Source organism: Saprolegnia diclina, assembly GCF_000281045.1.
Source record: "Saprolegnia diclina VS20 unplaced genomic scaffold supercont1.12, whole genome shotgun sequence".
Lineage (NCBI taxonomy): Eukaryota > Oomycota > Saprolegniomycetes > Saprolegniales > Saprolegniaceae > Saprolegnia > Saprolegnia diclina.
In genome coordinates, this window is record NW_008246079.1 from 533,310 (window position 1) to 547,158 (window position 13,849).

Here is a 13,849-nt window from a genome sequence, read left to right on the forward strand (position 1 = left end):
CCGAGCGAGCACGCAAGGAGCTGTCGACAGATGCGAGCGACAGGACACAAGGTACTGGTGTTAATTTTATCAAGAGAGCTCGTGCCAGCTCGCATCGATGCCCAGAGTGTTCCTCCGAGGTCCGAGAAGGAAGAACGATAGAACATTCCTTGCGGTGCTCGCAAGAGCAACCGTCTCCCATGCGCCCTACGAAGTCGTTCGGGTCGTGCGTCTGGCTGCCTTGCAAGAGCCGTCAAGTTACCGCCTGGAGCTGGACACAGTTTGCATCAATGACGTGGCAACCGGTCGACGCACAGCGTGGATCGCCGCATCCCGGATATGCTATCCGGATGCCGGGCGACTCTAAAAATACTCAACCGACAACCCGCTGCAACAGAGAGCGATGGCCGCGGCCGTGGGGAAGATCGAGGTCGAGGACGAAGAGAGCATCCTCCGCCAGGACGACGACGACCATGGCTTCATAACCGCCAAGACATACATGTCGACGTCCGCCTCATGCTCACCGATGGACGGCCTCTCGCCCAAATCGGACTCGCCCGAGGTCGACCAGGCGCCAACCTTACCCCATGTGCTCGACGTGGCGAGCCGCATGCAGCCGTTCCTACGGCACGTCCGGTACGAATCCAAGGGACCTCTCTTTCTGGACCTGAGCTCCCGTCCACCACCTCATCTCGGCGCCGTCATCAAGTCGTTTCGGCCCACGAGTCATGGCGGCAAGAGCGAAGCCGAGAGGTCCGGGCTCGTCGCCGTCGGGGACATGGTCATTTCGCTCAACGCGATCGACTGCACGCAACTCCCGTTTGGCCAGATCATCAAGGAGGCGACGAACGCCAGTTTCCCGCTCACACTGACCATTTTACCGAAAGCGCACGTTCCCGACTTCTTCCCGACCGCTTCGCACATCGACACGAGCAAGCACCGACGTAATAGCTCGCTCGGCGACCTCCCGTCCATGCCGTCGACACCGCCCGCTGGTGGCAGCTGGGCCGCCGCCGTTGGCACCAAGTTTGGTCAGATCTTTGATGGCCGCACAAAGCGGGCGTCGTTCGGCAACGATCCACTCGCAAAGCCGACCCACGAGAGCCCACGCCATGCGTCCTTCACCGAGTCACCAAGTGGACCCGCTACAAGTGTTTCGTGGACGTCGCCTCCGCCACAGCCGACGGGGCAGCCACCGTCGCCGCCCCTCCAGGTACCTCCGTCTGCAGCAGTAGGTGCAACCTGTATACCACATAATGCAGGTGGACAGCAACTTTCAAACCAAATTCCGGACCTGGCAAGACTCGATTTCGCTGGAAAAAGTGAGCCGAACGTCCACGACGCTCCTCTCCAAGATGCTCCCGGGCAAGCGCCCGGACGAACGAGGTATCGTACTGGCGTAAGGACGTAGCTTACATTGGCGCGTAGATGAAGCGCTCTCGAGCCTCGTTCGTGGGATCTCGATCCAGCCCGAGACCGCAACCCCGGATGCAAGCGTCTACCACACCACGTTGTTGCGCGTCGTCGCCGCCTCCCGCGTGCTTTCGCCCCACGAAGACGAAGGCGACGTTCTCTTCCAGTGGTACCGGTCGACGTCGCCCACCGAGTGTTTGATTCTTCGCGGTGCGACGCACGAGCGCTACGAGCCGTCGCTGGACGATGCCGAGGCGCTGCTGTACGTGCAATGCCACGGCCAGCCGCGTCACGACGGCGCGTCACCGACGCGCGGCAAGGTTGCCGTCTATGGCCCTATCGTCCTCGGTCTCTTGCCACTCTCGCAATCGTCATCTCACATGCTCTGCAGACCCCTCGATCAAGGAGACGGTGCAAATGGTCGTCGAAGCTGGCTCGGGCTCCTTCTCGGTAGCCACTTTTTCTAGTTAGTTTGTCATTTTGATGCCGAATGACATAGGCGACGTTGGCACACTCGGACACGGACAACAGCTTTCAACTCAAACTCAACCGAAATGGCCTCACGCTTCTCAAAATTGCCGAAGACGAGTGCGGCGTCGTCGTGCAAGCCGACTACTCGGTCGAGACGCACATCTATCTGGACGCGGCAGACGCCCTAAGCTTTGTGCTGCGCTTCCAAGCCGGAGGCGACGTGATCGGTACACGCCCCAACGAGTTGTGCGCGTTGGACATGGCGCACGTCGGCGCGATCCACCTCGTGGCGCAGACACCAGCGTCGCGCGATATCATTGCCCTGGCGCTGCGCACGTTCCGCAATGCGCTGCTGTCGACGGAGGCGGTCGCGTCGGTGCGGGCAACGGAAGCTCATTTTGCAGGCTCGCCGATGGAAAAGACTGTGTACGGGTCAACGTGTATGCATCGAGGATACCACCTGCACAATGCGTAGTCTTGAACATCTCATGGACGACGACGCTGAAGACGCAACGACCGAGTGTCATGACCCCGTGGTCAAGCCGACTCTCAAGCGCAGTGCGTCGACCAAGGCCGTCGATGACGCGGCGGTCATCGCCGACCTCCGCGTACGCGCTTTATTTCTCTTTCTCTGCCCCGAGAGAGGAAACGACGACATGTGGGTAGCGACAAGTCGCGTCGCAAGCGCTTGTGATCAAGGCCACGCAAAACGAGCGCAACTTGATGGCGATCGCGGTCGAGGTCCGAGACCGCAAGCTCGACGAAGCCAAAGCCGAGTCCACGCAGCTGCACAGTCGACTCGAGTCACTCGTCTCGGAGCTCTCGGCGGCTAAAATAGCCAACGAGCGCAGCAAAAAGGTGCGGATCAACTGCCGACTCTGGGCGTATGGTCTGTGGTTGTTTAGTTGGAAGCTACCACGCAGAGTCTCCGGGAGCTAATGCGTGCGCTGGAAGCCAAGAAAAGCGCCGCCGACGTCGCGCTCGCTGCGGCCCACGACACTATACGTCAGCTGGAAAAGCAGCTCCAATGCGCCGACACGGATGCGCGCAAGGTACGGACGACTTGCTTTCTCATTTGGTGGGGACAGTGAGATGCTAGGTGCGCGCGGACTTGGTCGAGTTGCAGCAGCAGCACATGAAGCTCACCGAAGAGCGCAACGGGCTCAAGGCCAAAGCCACGGGTCTCGCGAACGAACTCAAGCGGCTCGTCAAGGTACGTAATGAATGCTCTTGGAGTGGCAACGACACGCAGCGTACTGCAGGGCGGGCGGTCGATTGCTGACATTGAGGCGCAGCTCAAGGACCGATCTCGGCTGCAAGTCGAGCTCTCGGTAGCCAAGGCCAATATCAAGCGGTATCAGGACGAAGCGACTGAGTTTGAAGATGCGCTCCAGTCGCAGACCAAGCGCCGGGGGCTTGGCGATGCGGTATGTATCTAGTGTTATCTAGTTCTGACCCGTGCGACCTCTTGGGTTAGGACATGACCCGTGTCCAGAGCCAGAACGCCGAGCTGCAGCGGCTCGTGACGCAGTTCTCGACGTCGCTGAGTGAAAAGGAAGCTGAGATTGCGCGCCTCCAGCGAGCCAACCACATGCTTCTGAGCAAACTGCCGACGCCCACCAAGCTCCAGCTCCAGCTGCAGAAATCCACGTCATTTCAGATGCAGCAACAACTGGTCTTTCACGACGATGACGAAGAAGACGACAGCGAGGACGAAGAAGACGACAGCGAGGACAAGGATGACGAGGATGGCGAAGACGATGCCTAAGCACACACCTATAATGCTATCTATTGCCGCGTCACGTCGCATGGGGCCCGAGCATCATGTCGTCCACGAGGCGCGGAAACGCGTCTTCGTCGACCTGCGGGTAGGGCTCAATGTTGTCCCACTTCATGGTCGCCAGCAGCGTGGGCAGCTCGGCCAGTGCTGCCTGCAAGAGGTGGCGGCGGTCGGCGAGCGCGCTCGCGAGCTCCGTCTGGTGGTTGTCCATGAGCTGCGTGTTGGGCACGACGATGAGGTGCTTGCGCTCGTGGAGGACGTCCATGATGGTGCCCGCGCCCGCGTGGCTAATGACGAGCGACGCCGCCTCAATGTCGGCCTTGTACGCTGCGTTGTAGCGATAGCTCGTCACGCGGACCGGCGCCTCGATCGCCGACGGCTCGTAGCTGCCGCGCCCGATCTGGAAGACGACTTGCGTGTATCCAGCCGCCGCCAGCGTCGCGTACACGGCGGGCGTGTCGAGCGCCGCCACGAGCGCGTCAAAGGACGTGGTCCCGACGGTCACAAACACGCTCGGCATCGAAAAAATAGTGCCGCTGAAAACACGCAACTTTCCCACTCTCAACCCTGCGAAATGTACGAGCTCTTGCGATGCGTTGACTGCCGCTACATCGAGAAGACGCATCCCCACTTGGTCTTGCTAGCGTCGGAGACGAGGAGCTCCGGCAGATCTGTCGGCACCCACTAATCGTGCAACGCAGCCTGCAGTAGCCACGACCTTATGAGCTTCAGTCCACACGCGTTGAGACACGTCGATCCATGCATGTCGGACAAGTTGTCTCCTGCTCGTACATTGTAGTCCCTGCTTCAGAGCCTCGAGTATTGTCGGGAGGGAACCCGTAGGCCACTCGCGTCACTCTAAATGCGTGCTCGAGTACAGCACCGTGGAGCAGCGCTCGAGTGATTCTAAGAGCTAGAGCTGGAGGCGCTTCGTCCATGTACTTTGATGTTTCATCGGATCTCAGGAGCAGGTATTTTTGGCGCGAAATTTGGCTCGGAAGATGGCGACATTGCCGTATCAAGTCTCGCAGTGCAAGAAGCGGCGTGTCAGAGACACTGCGATCGGCAACGAGGCCAAGAGTGGGCCGTTGTACCCGAGCGTGTCATCCGCGGCGTGGCATCGCCCACGGCTTTTCGCGGGTCGTGCGCTCCATTTCAGCCAATCATACGCGATGGCCGTGAGTGGTTCCCGCTTCTTTTTGACCAATCGCGCGGCGTCCGGATACCGCTATACAAACATCAAGTGCGCGGCTACATTTCCCGCGCGGCGACCTTCAACGTATTAAGTTGTAGAGGATGTGCACCTTGATTGGCGAGGTCAACTTTTAGATTGGCGCGGACGACGATGGCCGAGACGACCGAGGTAGACTTCCTTGCCGACTGGCATGGCGCTGAGTCGCCGGCCGCCCGGCGCCATGCGCCTACGAAGGAGGCGACGACGCCCGCCGGCTACTCGCCCTCGAGCTTCTTCCGGTCGCCGTACAGCAGCAGCAGCAAGAAGGAGACGGAGAAGGGCCATACGACGCCAGTCCGGACGCGGAAGCGCAGCTGGATGGACGACAAGCAGCAGCACGCCTCGGCCTACGTGTTGAGCCCGTTCTCGGACTGGAAGATCGACGACCACGAGAAGGGCCAATTCCGCTTTCTCATGTCGCCCATCAAGACCACCGAGCAGGACCACCAGAGCTTCTTCTCGTTTGCCCACTCACTACCGCCGATTGTCGACGTTAGCACACTCGACGAGGCCGCGTCGCCAGCGCTATCGACGCGCCTCGCGCCGCTCACGCCCGTCCTCATGGGCTCACTCACCAAGCTGTGCGCAATTTGCATGTGTCGTGATGCCCGCTCATGCAGCGCGTGTAGGATGCCGCCGTTCCGGCAAGACATGACGCCCGACACCGACACCGAGTGCCCTCGCGTCGCGCAGCGTCTCGACTTTGACTGCTCGCCATCCTCGGCCTTTGCGACGTCGTTTCCCAACTTTCAGGCGTCAACGAGCGCAACGCCGGGTCGTCTCCACCGCGCCGAGAGCACGCCCGGGTCCGCGACCGTCATCCAGCTCTCGAGCACACTAAGCACGCAGCAAAGCCTCAAGTCCATCAACGATTCCTTGTACGCGTATCCATTGTCGCGCCCACAAGACATAATGGGCGATGTAGGCGCAAGGAGAACAAGGCCGCGACCAAGAATGCCAAGGCCGTGCGTGCGCTGAGTGAAACCAGCCTGAGCTTGGGCCACAGCATGCGGCTTGCGGGCCCGACGCCGCCCACGACCGCGCCACGCAAGCTCAAAGTCGTCTCGCGGGACATCGAGTCGGTCACGAAGCGCCTCGACATGAGCGACGACGTCGACGACGTCAAAGGCGAGGAGCCGGTCGTTGCGACAGTTGCAAAGAAGCTGCGGCTCTCGGCGCCGACCGTCCGCATCAAGCACGAAGTCCCAGTGCCCGTGGTCCCGCCACCGACACTCGCCGTGACGCCCAAGAAGCGAAATCCGTGCAACTGCAAGAAGTCCAAGTGCCTCAAGCTCTACTGCGAGTGCTTTGCGTCCGGGGGCTTTTGCGACGAGAGCTGCAAGTGCGTCGGGTGCGCCAACACGCCGGCGTCCGAGCCGCTGCGCACCGAAGCCATCACGTTGACGCTCGAGCGCAACCCGAACGCGTTCCGGCCCAAGATCAAGAAGGAGGAGACGACGCCGATCCACCACAACGGGTGCCACTGCAAAAAATCGTTTTGCCAGAAAAAGTACTGCGAGTGTTTCCAGGCCGGTGTGCCCTGCGGCGACAACTGCAAGTGCATCGTACGCTTCTTCATACCCGAAGGCTGAGCTCACGTCACGTCTAGGACTGCAAGAACCAGCCGGGCGGCTGTGCACAGCATACGGCGGGTCGGTCCGCCGCCAAGCACAAAGCCGTGCCAGCGCTTCTGCGCCATGTGACAGCGCCCAAACCCGGCACCAACATGGTCCGAACGACGTCGGCGGTCACGCCCGTCAAGACACGGACGCCGCTCGTCGTCAAGCGGGCCACGAGTCTCGACCTCAAGACACCCAAAGACCTTGCGTTTAGCGCCAGCATTCTACGGGTATTGTATCAACTTGATACGTTGCGACGACTTAGAGTCGAGTGTAGGAGAAGTCGGGGACGCCGCTCAAAGCGCGACGCGAGGCCAAGCTCGTGGTGTACCCTCTCTTTGGCGAAGACAAGCCGCCCGTGCGGAGAGACGTGGCGCTTCGGATCCTCGACTGCCTCACGCCCGCCGACCTCTACAACGCAAGCATTGTCAACCGACTATGGAACGGCATGGCCATGAGCCAAGAGGTTTGGGACTACACGCAGCTCGAGCCCGACCCGTCGCGATAATGTCAATAGGACGAGATAGAGACCATGTACATTGAGTGTAGCCATATCCTAGTAAAAATGTCCGCGGTTACTTTTGGAGCTTGGGGACCTTGATTGGGTTGTCGAGCGACACGTGCTGCAATCGCACTGTGCCGAGGATAGCTTCCGGGAGCTCTTCCTCCGTCTGCGCCTCGAGGAGGAACGCCATGTCGACAACGAGGATCTTGGTAACGCCCGTGACCATGCCGACGACCGTGTTGGCGACCGAGCTCGACGAAATGTCCAAGTCGACCTCAAAGTAGTTGTCGCCGCGGTGGTACGGGCACTTGAGCTTGTTGCCGAGCAGCGTCGGCTTGGACCCGACGCTCTGCTTGATGATAAAGCTGCCTTCGACCACCGTCGGGATGAGCTTGAAGCGCGAGTTCCGGAACGCGTCGTCGCCGTCCAAAAAGTCGTTGAGGAGTTCGGAAAACGGCGTGTTTTCGGTAAAGATGTTGGCCGAGTCGGGCTGGTAGTAAAAGACCATGCTCAAATTGTTGGGGCTCGGGATGATCATGTTGACGACAAACGTAAAGCTCGTCGCGCTCTGCACGAGCGACCCGGGGCGCGACGCGACATGATAGCGCTCCGACGCGACTTCGTACGAGAGGAGATCGACACCAACGAGGTGGAAGCGCGACGGCGCCGACGGCGTCTTCTTCTTATCGACAAGGTAGTTGGGCCCACGCACGGCAAAGAGGGACGCGTCCGGCTCGCCCCACATCTTTTCGGGCAGCGACGTCTTCCACTTCTTGACGCCGTTGACGAGGCCGGCCGCATCGACCGTCGTGGCGCCGAGCTCGCTGCGCCCGGCGGCCCCCGTCGACGCGGGCTCCGAGACGGTCACAATGGGCGTGATAAAGTCGTTCGTGTTCATTTCGTCGCGAATACCAACGATCGCGCGAAGCATCGGGACGACCATGTCGACGTCCATGCCGAGCTGGTGGTAGAGCGCGGCGCTGCCCTTCGGGTCGTACCGGAGGACGTACGTGACGAGCGACCGGACGCCGCCCGCGATGGCAGTCTTTTGCGGCGCAATGACAAAGCCACCGCCGAGGAGGTTGGCGCGCACATAGTTGTGGCGCACGCGGCACTCGGGGTGCGTCGTGCTCTGGTACATGACAAAGTACGAGCCGTCTTCCTCGCGGCGCCAGTAGCGCATGAGCACGAGGTCGCGCGGCTTCTGCCACATGGGCCAAATGTACACGGGGCGAAGCGTAATGTAAATGATGTCGGCGTGGTCGTCCATGGTCTGGATCACCTTCATCGACGCCACCGACGAGTCCCACCTTGTATGTGGCACATGAGCGATTTGGACAACGAGACATGTTGGTACCGCTGGTACCGCGACGGGTTCATGATGAGGCGGAAGACGTCCGTGGGCGAGCCGTGCACGACCTGGGAGACGCGCAAGCTCGGAATTTCAATGTACGACTTGGGCATGAGCGTGATGCCACACACCTACGCATGTGCATGAGATCACAGAAAAGGTATGGACGTCAGCGTACAACGATGGCGCCGACAGCCGTGAGGATGCAGATGAGCATGTTGTGAATGAACGAGTACATGATGCTGAACGCGAGGACGGAGCTGATTGCAGACGCAAAGAGGAGGTTGTTGGCGAGCGTCGCGTGGTGTGCATACATGGATGCTGCCACTTGGTGGCCCAACGGGCACTCCTGCATGATGCGCAGCCCGTCCTCAACGCGCGCGAGCCACCATCCTAGGAGACAATATGAGACACGTCAAAGGGGTCTGTCAGCAATACCTTGCTCGGCCTTGGCGTTGTCTTCGTCGAGGTTGAAGAGCGAGATGTTTTCGTCCTCGGCGAGGAGCTTCGAGACGACTTCGGGGTTCGTGGCACCGAGGTCCGCCTCGTACTTCATCGTGCGCACGTGCTTGAACATCTCCTTCACGCCCGAGATGGTCTGCTCGAGCGTCTTCTTCCACTCGTTCGCGAGCGCCTCCGTCTTGGCGCCGAGGTCGACAAACCGGTCCTTCTTGTAGCTCTTCTCGCCCGCTTCGACCGCAAACGTGATGCGGAACATCCACACCGGCTCATGGTGCTTGTGCTTCTCCTCCGAGTTGAAGACCTTGCCCACGACGCAGCCGTCCGTGAGCACATACGCGCCTCGCGGCGCGGGGTCGCCCCGCTTCTTGTAGTAGCGCAGGTTGTTGCCGTCGAGGATGAAATAGCGCTCCGCTACACACGGAAGCGCATGAGATGGAGCGTCTACCTAGCTCCATGCTCCATGAGGACGTACTCCAGATGATGTTCATGTGGTCGCGCCGCTTGGTGAGCCAGCCCTCCATGGTCGTCGCCGCCGTCCTTGCCGCAGAAGCCGAGTCTAAAAATGTGACCAACGCAACTGATCTTGGTGAGCGACGACCTGCGAAACGCAATATCAGAACAAAGAGGGTATTACGTCATGCGCCACGCCAGCAAGTCACCGACTGCAGCTACCGACTACCAGCCTGCCCTGCTCTACTAGTAGTTGGTGAAGCACCTCTCTATTCACTGGTCTACTAAAGCCAACAATGCCCATACCGGTATCGTTGGAGTCGCTGCGAAGGTTGCCACGACGGACTCGGAGGATGGAAGAGACAGGAGTGATCCCTTTTTTGCCCCTGGATGCTTCCGATATGCTTAGATAGCTGCAGCCAGATACACCGCTACTGCAGCGTGGACGTGTCTGGAGTGTGCCAGCATTGCACATGCCCCATCCCGCGGTACCTGACGTGTTGGGCCATGGCGCTTCATCCCAGTCAGTGGTTTGGGCGAATATTTGTGGTTATTGGTGGCTATTTGTGGCCACGGCGGCAATATCCGGCGCAGTACGGATAGTGTTCCCAACGTCAGCGACGCCACCGCCACCGCCATGCCAGGGATGATGACGAGAGGCCAGCGCCGGGCCTTGGGCATCGCGTCCCAGCCACAGTGGCCAGCGGACCGTGCCGACGCCTTGATGGACGAGCTCGAAGAGCTGATTGACCAAGATGCTACGTACTCGTCCGACGATGAAGACTCGACCGTGGACATGGACGCGGACGAGAGCAGCGACGACGAGAGCGACGATGGCGATGTGGGCCTCTCTCCGCTGCAATGGGCCAACGACATTCCCGTGCCCAAGCCCGCGCGGTCGGCGGCGCGACGTACTGCAGACACGCGGTCCTGGCTGCGGCTCTTGCTCGAAAACGTGTTTTGGTCGACCATTGGCGGTGCGACGCTACTGCCGCTACTGCTGTACCGCTGCCTCTACGCACCGTATTGGCCGCTGCGGTGTCGATCTATCTTTTCGTTCCTCTGGACGGTCCTCCTCAACTGGGTTGCGCTCGGTCTGGTTGCGTCCCTGGCCTTTGCCAGCGCCTGCGACGCCCAAGGCTTCCTCGCAGGGCGTCTCTTCAAGTGGCCACCGAGCGTAGCCGCCATTGAGGCTTGTATCGCCGAACACAATGTCATGGAGCTCCTCGCGCCGTGCCTCGCCTCGCAGTCACTAGCGTGCTTGCCCCTCGACGGCGTGTCGCTAGCGTCGGTGTACACGCCACTGCTGCAAGCGCTGCTAGCGCTGCTCGTCCTGCTTTTGCTGGGCCTCCGCTTCTACTCGAGCCGTGTGAAAGCCATTCTCTTTCTCCTCTTTGCCGGCCACCACGGCTGGAAGAAGCTGGATGGGTTCACAGCGCGGTCGTCGTCGGCGTTGACAGGCCTCGAGCCGTCGTTTGCATATGCCAACGAGCCCATCTCGGTGCTCTTGGACGGCTACGGGCTGCACGAAGGCGCGTACGTGGGCTGGATCCCGTACTGGGCGTGTGGCAAGGACCAGACGGCGTGTCCCGTCGAGTCTGTGACCCGGCTCCACCACGGCAGCGTCGCCGTGACGTTTGCGACGGTCGACGAGTACATCCCGTGCTACTATCGTGCCCCGGTGCACGAGAACCACGACGAGCTCCGCATGCAAAACCTCGCGTCGCACGTGTACACGTGCTTCCACGAGCTCCGTCTTGTGGTCAAGGACCGGAAGAGCCAGCCGGGGTGGTCGCTCCATGCCCACGAGTTATAATTCTGTAATCTCTCCGTCTGCCCCTGTTCAAGTTGTTACGAATCTGAGTTTGGTACTCTCTCAACAACTCTGCCATAAGCAACGTTGAAGCGTCGCCAGCGTTAATTGGGTATATTGTACATACTAGAGTCGACGTGGTCTCAACGCCGCCCGCCGGGCATGACGCGGCCAACCTTGGGCACAGCCTTCTTGCCAATCAGCGAGTCTTTCTTGACTGGGATCAACGGCGGCTTTGGGGTTTCGAGGATGGGTGGTGATGGTTTCTTGGGCTTTTGACCTTCGAGCGACTCGACGCGGCTCTGGAGCTTGGTGATCGCGTCCGAATAGAGGGCTTCCATCTCGTTGACTTGGTCGCGCGACACAAAGTTGGCGTCAATCGATGCCGAGAGCTCGGAGCGCCCGCTCTGCGCCTCGACCAGCTGCAGCCGGAGGTCGCCGATCGTGTGTTCAAGCCGCTGGATGGTCTGCAGATGGGACGCGACGTGGGTCTCGAGCTCCTTCTTTTCGCTGCTGACGTCGCTGATGCGGTCGACGTGGTCGCTCTCGAGCGCAAAGTACTTTTCTTTTGTCGCGCGGAGCTCGTGGCACGTTTCAAGGTGCGCCGTGCGCTCGCTCGAGAGCTCGTGCTCAATGTTGTGCCACTCCTGGTTGGCGCGGTTCGCAATTTGCTTGTGCGTCTCGACTTGAAAGTCGAATCTATCAAGGTTTCAACACACCATAGGATGCCATGTGTGGGTACCGCTGCTTGAGGGCGTAGAGCTCGGCGCTGTGCTGAGCTGTGAGTGCTTGCAGTTTGGACTCGAACGCCTCCAACACGTTGGACGATGACGAAGCTGATGCCTCACGTGCGTCATCACTCTCGGCCGCTGCACGGTCGGGCGACGGTGCTTGTTTGGCCATAGCAATTTGCAGCTGGGTTGTGGTCTTGAGCGCTTCCATCTCAAAGGCCATCTTGGAGGCTTCGAGCCTTGCCTCGTCGGCTTGGTTCTACAAGGTACCATGGACATAGAGCGTCGACTTGCGCTAGGACGTACGACGAGAAACGCCTGTTGGTCCCGGGATGCCTGCAGCTCCGTGTCGAGGCCGTGCAACTTGTCTTCGTACGCGTCGACTTTGGCCTAGCATTTTGAGGCTGAGCAAGTATAATTTGCAGCTTTGATAGAACCTGAAGCATCTCGACGAGACGTTTGTAGTCGGGCACGACGTTGACGTGCGCTGAGACTTGGATTTGCATAGCGCGCTGGCCAAATTGCAGCGTCGCGAGGCTCTCGGCCGCTTCCGAGGCTTCGGGCGTCACGGCGAGGATGAGGGCGGTCTTGGCGTTGCCGCCCAAGCTGTTTTGGAGCAGCCGGGTTCTGCCATCGGCCGCATTAGGTCATTGTACATTGCGACAAGTTGTACAATTTGCTATCACGGTACGGCACGTGCGACTGCTGCTTGCTGAGCGCCGAGATGCAGTTGCCGAGCGCTACTCGTGCGCGTTCAGGACAGATGAGAGTCGGCACGTGAGGGGCTGACCCGACAAGGAGAGGTTGATCGCTTTGAGCTCGTTGACGTGCGACCCGCGGACAAGCGACTTCTTGACCCGTTCCGACCTAGTTCCTTGGCCTTAGCTCCATCGCACTTGGGTTTTGACGCACCCGGCCAAGTCGACCAAATGCAGCTGACTCTTTTGCACGACCTAGACCGCGATCGTTCTTGACACAATCGCGGTGACGACGCACCTGGGACGAGGCCTGCGCCGCATCGATGCGCTCGACTTGAAGCGTAATGACGGCGTGGCTGCGGCTCGAGTGAGCGTTCATGTTGGTGGCGGCCACCGTGCGGTTGGCATTGCCGACGTGGATCCAGTGCAGACACTCCTACGCCGCCACCGAATGGATCAATGGATTAATGGATCGATGGATCAATGGATCAATGGATCAATGGATCGATGGATAGTTGGATAGTTGGATACCTCGACCGAGTGCACGTGCTTTTTCTGAACACCGTCGACAAACACACCGTCGTCTTCGCTCTCGCGGATCGAGAGGGGCGTCGGGAGGCCGCTCAGAAGGTCCAAGACGCGCTCGCAGTAGATTTGCACAAAACTCAAGTGAAATCGGAGCCCGGTCTCGGTCGGCGACGTAAACAGTCTCTGGAGACAGCGCGGAATCACGCCGCGGTCCGGTCCGTCCTCGGTCGGCCCCATCATTGTGTGTGTCTTGCCTAGAGTTCGTGTCCAGAGCCGACTTGCAGGTGCCTTTGCCTACCCGAGCCGGTCTGGCCATACGCCATGATCGTTGCTAGTCCACGCATGAGCCAGAGAGTTCGAGCATCGGCGACCGCACCGTTGTAGCCGAGAAGGACGCTCTGCACAAGGTCGCGCGCGACTGCCGCGTACACGGCGTCCTGTGTCGCGTCTTGGCGAAAGCACCCGTCGAATTCAAAGTCCTTGGGACTCGCATTCGTGTCCTTCAAGACGAGCCGCTTTGGCAGCGGATGGCTCTCGGTACCGGCTATGGTGACGGCCGCGCCGCCGCCCACGCAGTGCGACGCGCCGCCCGTGACAAACGTCGACCCGTCGTCTTCGGGCGCGGCGGCGACGAGCTGCGGACGCAGGCGACAGTAGACCTTGACCCGCTCGCACACGACCCCCGCCATCGCGCCACGGTGGTTACGCAAAGATAGATCCGGATGCAGCGTTCAAGGGGTAGGTGTGGCATCGTGTAGCTAGCTAGATGCTGTACACAACACTAGAGGCCCATGACTTTACGCTGGCGCTGTCGC

At 60.3% G+C, this 13,849-nt stretch overlaps 6 protein-coding genes across 6 annotated transcripts; 3 read left to right on the forward strand and 3 right to left on the reverse strand.

Moving 5' to 3' along the window:
- Nucleotides 1–353: 353 nt before the first annotated feature.
- Nucleotides 354–3,631, forward strand: SDRG_04868 (hypothetical protein; the record flags this gene model as incomplete). Its single annotated transcript, XM_008610556.1, has 11 exons — nucleotides 354–1,192; nucleotides 1,242–1,365; nucleotides 1,408–1,740; nucleotides 1,784–1,842; nucleotides 1,892–2,289; nucleotides 2,339–2,471; nucleotides 2,530–2,721; nucleotides 2,769–2,915; nucleotides 2,963–3,076; nucleotides 3,126–3,290; nucleotides 3,341–3,631. Exons 1-11 carry the CDS (start codon nucleotides 383–385, stop codon nucleotides 3,629–3,631), a joined length of 2,766 nt encoding a protein of 921 aa, XP_008608778.1. The 5' UTR covers nucleotides 354–382.
- Nucleotides 3,632–3,662: 31 nt separating this feature from the next.
- Nucleotides 3,663–4,163, reverse strand: SDRG_04869 (hypothetical protein; the record flags this gene model as incomplete). The annotated part of the gene is made up of 1 exon (XM_008610557.1): nucleotides 3,663–4,163. The coding sequence occupies one exon, from the start codon at nucleotides 4,161–4,163 to the stop codon at nucleotides 3,663–3,665; it is 501 nt and encodes a 166-aa protein (XP_008608779.1).
- A 799-nt stretch (nucleotides 4,164–4,962) lies between these two features.
- SDRG_04870 (hypothetical protein) lies at nucleotides 4,963–7,082 on the forward strand. The gene is made up of 5 exons (XM_008610558.1): nucleotides 4,963–5,458; nucleotides 5,507–5,755; nucleotides 5,803–6,442; nucleotides 6,487–6,726; nucleotides 6,774–7,082. The coding sequence occupies exons 1-5, from the start codon at nucleotides 4,989–4,991 to the stop codon at nucleotides 7,002–7,004; spliced, it is 1,830 nt and encodes a 609-aa protein (XP_008608780.1). The 5' UTR covers nucleotides 4,963–4,988; the 3' UTR covers nucleotides 7,005–7,082.
- SDRG_04871 (hypothetical protein) lies at nucleotides 7,011–9,374 on the reverse strand. Its single transcript, XM_008610559.1, has 5 exons — nucleotides 9,287–9,374; nucleotides 8,791–9,225; nucleotides 8,531–8,745; nucleotides 8,359–8,483; nucleotides 7,011–8,311 (listed from the first exon to the last, which is right to left on the reverse strand). The coding sequence occupies exons 1-5, from the start codon at nucleotides 9,333–9,335 to the stop codon at nucleotides 7,072–7,074; spliced, it is 2,064 nt and encodes a 687-aa protein (XP_008608781.1). The 5' UTR covers nucleotides 9,336–9,374; the 3' UTR covers nucleotides 7,011–7,071.
- A 492-nt stretch (nucleotides 9,375–9,866) lies between these two features.
- Nucleotides 9,867–11,299, forward strand: SDRG_04872 (hypothetical protein). Its single transcript, XM_008610560.1, has one exon. The coding sequence runs from the start codon at nucleotides 9,902–9,904 to the stop codon at nucleotides 11,078–11,080; it is 1,179 nt and encodes a 392-aa protein (XP_008608782.1). The 5' UTR covers nucleotides 9,867–9,901; the 3' UTR covers nucleotides 11,081–11,299.
- Nucleotides 11,133–13,735, reverse strand: SDRG_04873 (hypothetical protein). Its single transcript, XM_008610561.1, has 11 exons — nucleotides 13,411–13,735; nucleotides 13,333–13,365; nucleotides 13,038–13,288; nucleotides 12,805–12,942; nucleotides 12,721–12,761; nucleotides 12,599–12,675; nucleotides 12,482–12,548; nucleotides 12,246–12,435; nucleotides 12,115–12,198; nucleotides 11,820–12,067; nucleotides 11,133–11,776 (listed from the first exon to the last, which is right to left on the reverse strand). The coding sequence occupies exons 1-11, from the start codon at nucleotides 13,721–13,723 to the stop codon at nucleotides 11,221–11,223; spliced, it is 1,998 nt and encodes a 665-aa protein (XP_008608783.1). The 5' UTR covers nucleotides 13,724–13,735; the 3' UTR covers nucleotides 11,133–11,220.
- Between the last annotated feature and the right edge of the window lie 114 nt (nucleotides 13,736–13,849).